Genomic DNA, 1,409 nt, shown 5'->3' on the forward strand with positions numbered 1-1,409 from the left:
CTTGGAGGAAGGAAATCCTCCCTCTACCCTAATCCTCACCCTCACCTTGCCAGTCTCTGGGACTCAGGCTAGCCTGGGCCATAGGATATTTGGCCCCTGGACTTGCCTGAGAACAGAGTGATTGGACAACATTCTGTACTTCATCCCACAACTGAGGTCCCCTGAGTGGAGGCAGGTAGGGGTGGGAATGGGCAGAGATAGAGCTGCCTGGTGCCAATCATTTGGCATCCTGCAGACTGAGCTGGTGCAGGTTCTATCTTGGCCCTTAGCTTGGGGAAAACTCTCCTGATGACACAAGACTTGTAAGCTGGAGCCATTGAGGTACTCCCTGGTACCACAGTGACAGGTCCCCCTGAAACAGAGTAAGGGCATTTGCTGAGACCCTATGTTTTCTCCTAGGCATCATGGAACATGGGCTCTGAAAGTAGAGGTCCAGGGGCTTGGAAGCACCCTGGGTCTTGCTCTGAAACCTCTGAGAAGCTGAGACCTTGTTTCCTTCTCTCCTCCCCCCAATCTCGTTTCTCCACATAGACAACAGCCACAGGTGCCCCATCATGTGTGTCGGCTTTATCCCATTTACTTGTCATAACAGCTTAGGAGGCAGGTCCCATCAGTTATCCCCATTTTACCCATGAAAAAAACTGAGAGACAATAATTTGCCCTAGGTGGTCAACCAGCAAGGAGCAATGCAGATGGGATCAGTAATATACCATGTGAGATAAGCTGTTCTCACTATTCAGAATAGAGGTCTCACTATGAATTTTCAAAGCAGGCCTCCCCTCCAAAAAGGCGTTTTCCTCCCAGAGACCTGCCTGTGGCAGTGGCCACCTCAAGGGAGGGAGAGTGGAGACATGAAGCAGACCAGCTTGCTCCATACAGAAGCCTTTATTAGGGAGGGGTCAGAGTTCATGGATCACTGGGAGGTGCAGATAGAGAGTCCTGAGGACACTGCTGGGGCAGGAGCTTGCGGGGAAGGCTGCAGCCTGGTCGTGTTTCCTGGAAGCCAAGAAGCCCAGGTGCCAGTCCCATGACGGTCTCTCCAGAGAGTGCCCCTGTACCCTGGCATCACATAGCCTCCTTCTGAGGACTCCCTGGGCCTTCCTGCTGTCCATCTGTCTATGTAGACCCCAAGGGTCAGCAGAGAAGCCAGTCCTTCTTGACTTGTCCCTCCAACTTGGCTTTTTTTCCTGGGACTTCCCAAAGAGCCAGTCCAGAGGGTCAGCAGTGCCAGCCTCAGGCAGTGTGGGCTGTTGGGTGCTGGAGTGGGTAGTGATATCATATGGGGACCTGGTGGGAAAGCTCTCCTCAGAAGCCCAGGCTGGCCAGTGGGGTCTTCTCAGTCGGTCCTTGGCTGCAGGCTTGTCCAGTACTGAGGTGGGCTGCGCCAGCTGACAGATGGACCTCACATA

At 53.7% G+C, this 1,409-nt stretch overlaps 1 protein-coding gene across 1 annotated transcript; it reads right to left on the reverse strand.

The window, feature by feature from the left end:
* Nucleotides 1-202: 202 nt before the first annotated feature.
* Nucleotides 203-1,403, reverse strand: DEPP1 (DEPP1, autophagy regulator; the record flags this gene model as incomplete). Its single annotated transcript, XM_011386690.2, has 1 exon — nucleotides 203-1,403. A coding segment is annotated over one exon (504 nt), but the record flags the coding sequence as incomplete, so codon positions are not given.
* Nucleotides 1,404-1,409: the final 6 nt, after the last annotated feature.

Source organism: Pteropus vampyrus, unplaced genomic scaffold, assembly GCF_000151845.1.
Source record: "Pteropus vampyrus isolate Shadow unplaced genomic scaffold, Pvam_2.0 Scaffold5058, whole genome shotgun sequence".
In the NCBI taxonomy this organism is placed as follows: domain Eukaryota; kingdom Metazoa; phylum Chordata; class Mammalia; order Chiroptera; family Pteropodidae; genus Pteropus; species Pteropus vampyrus.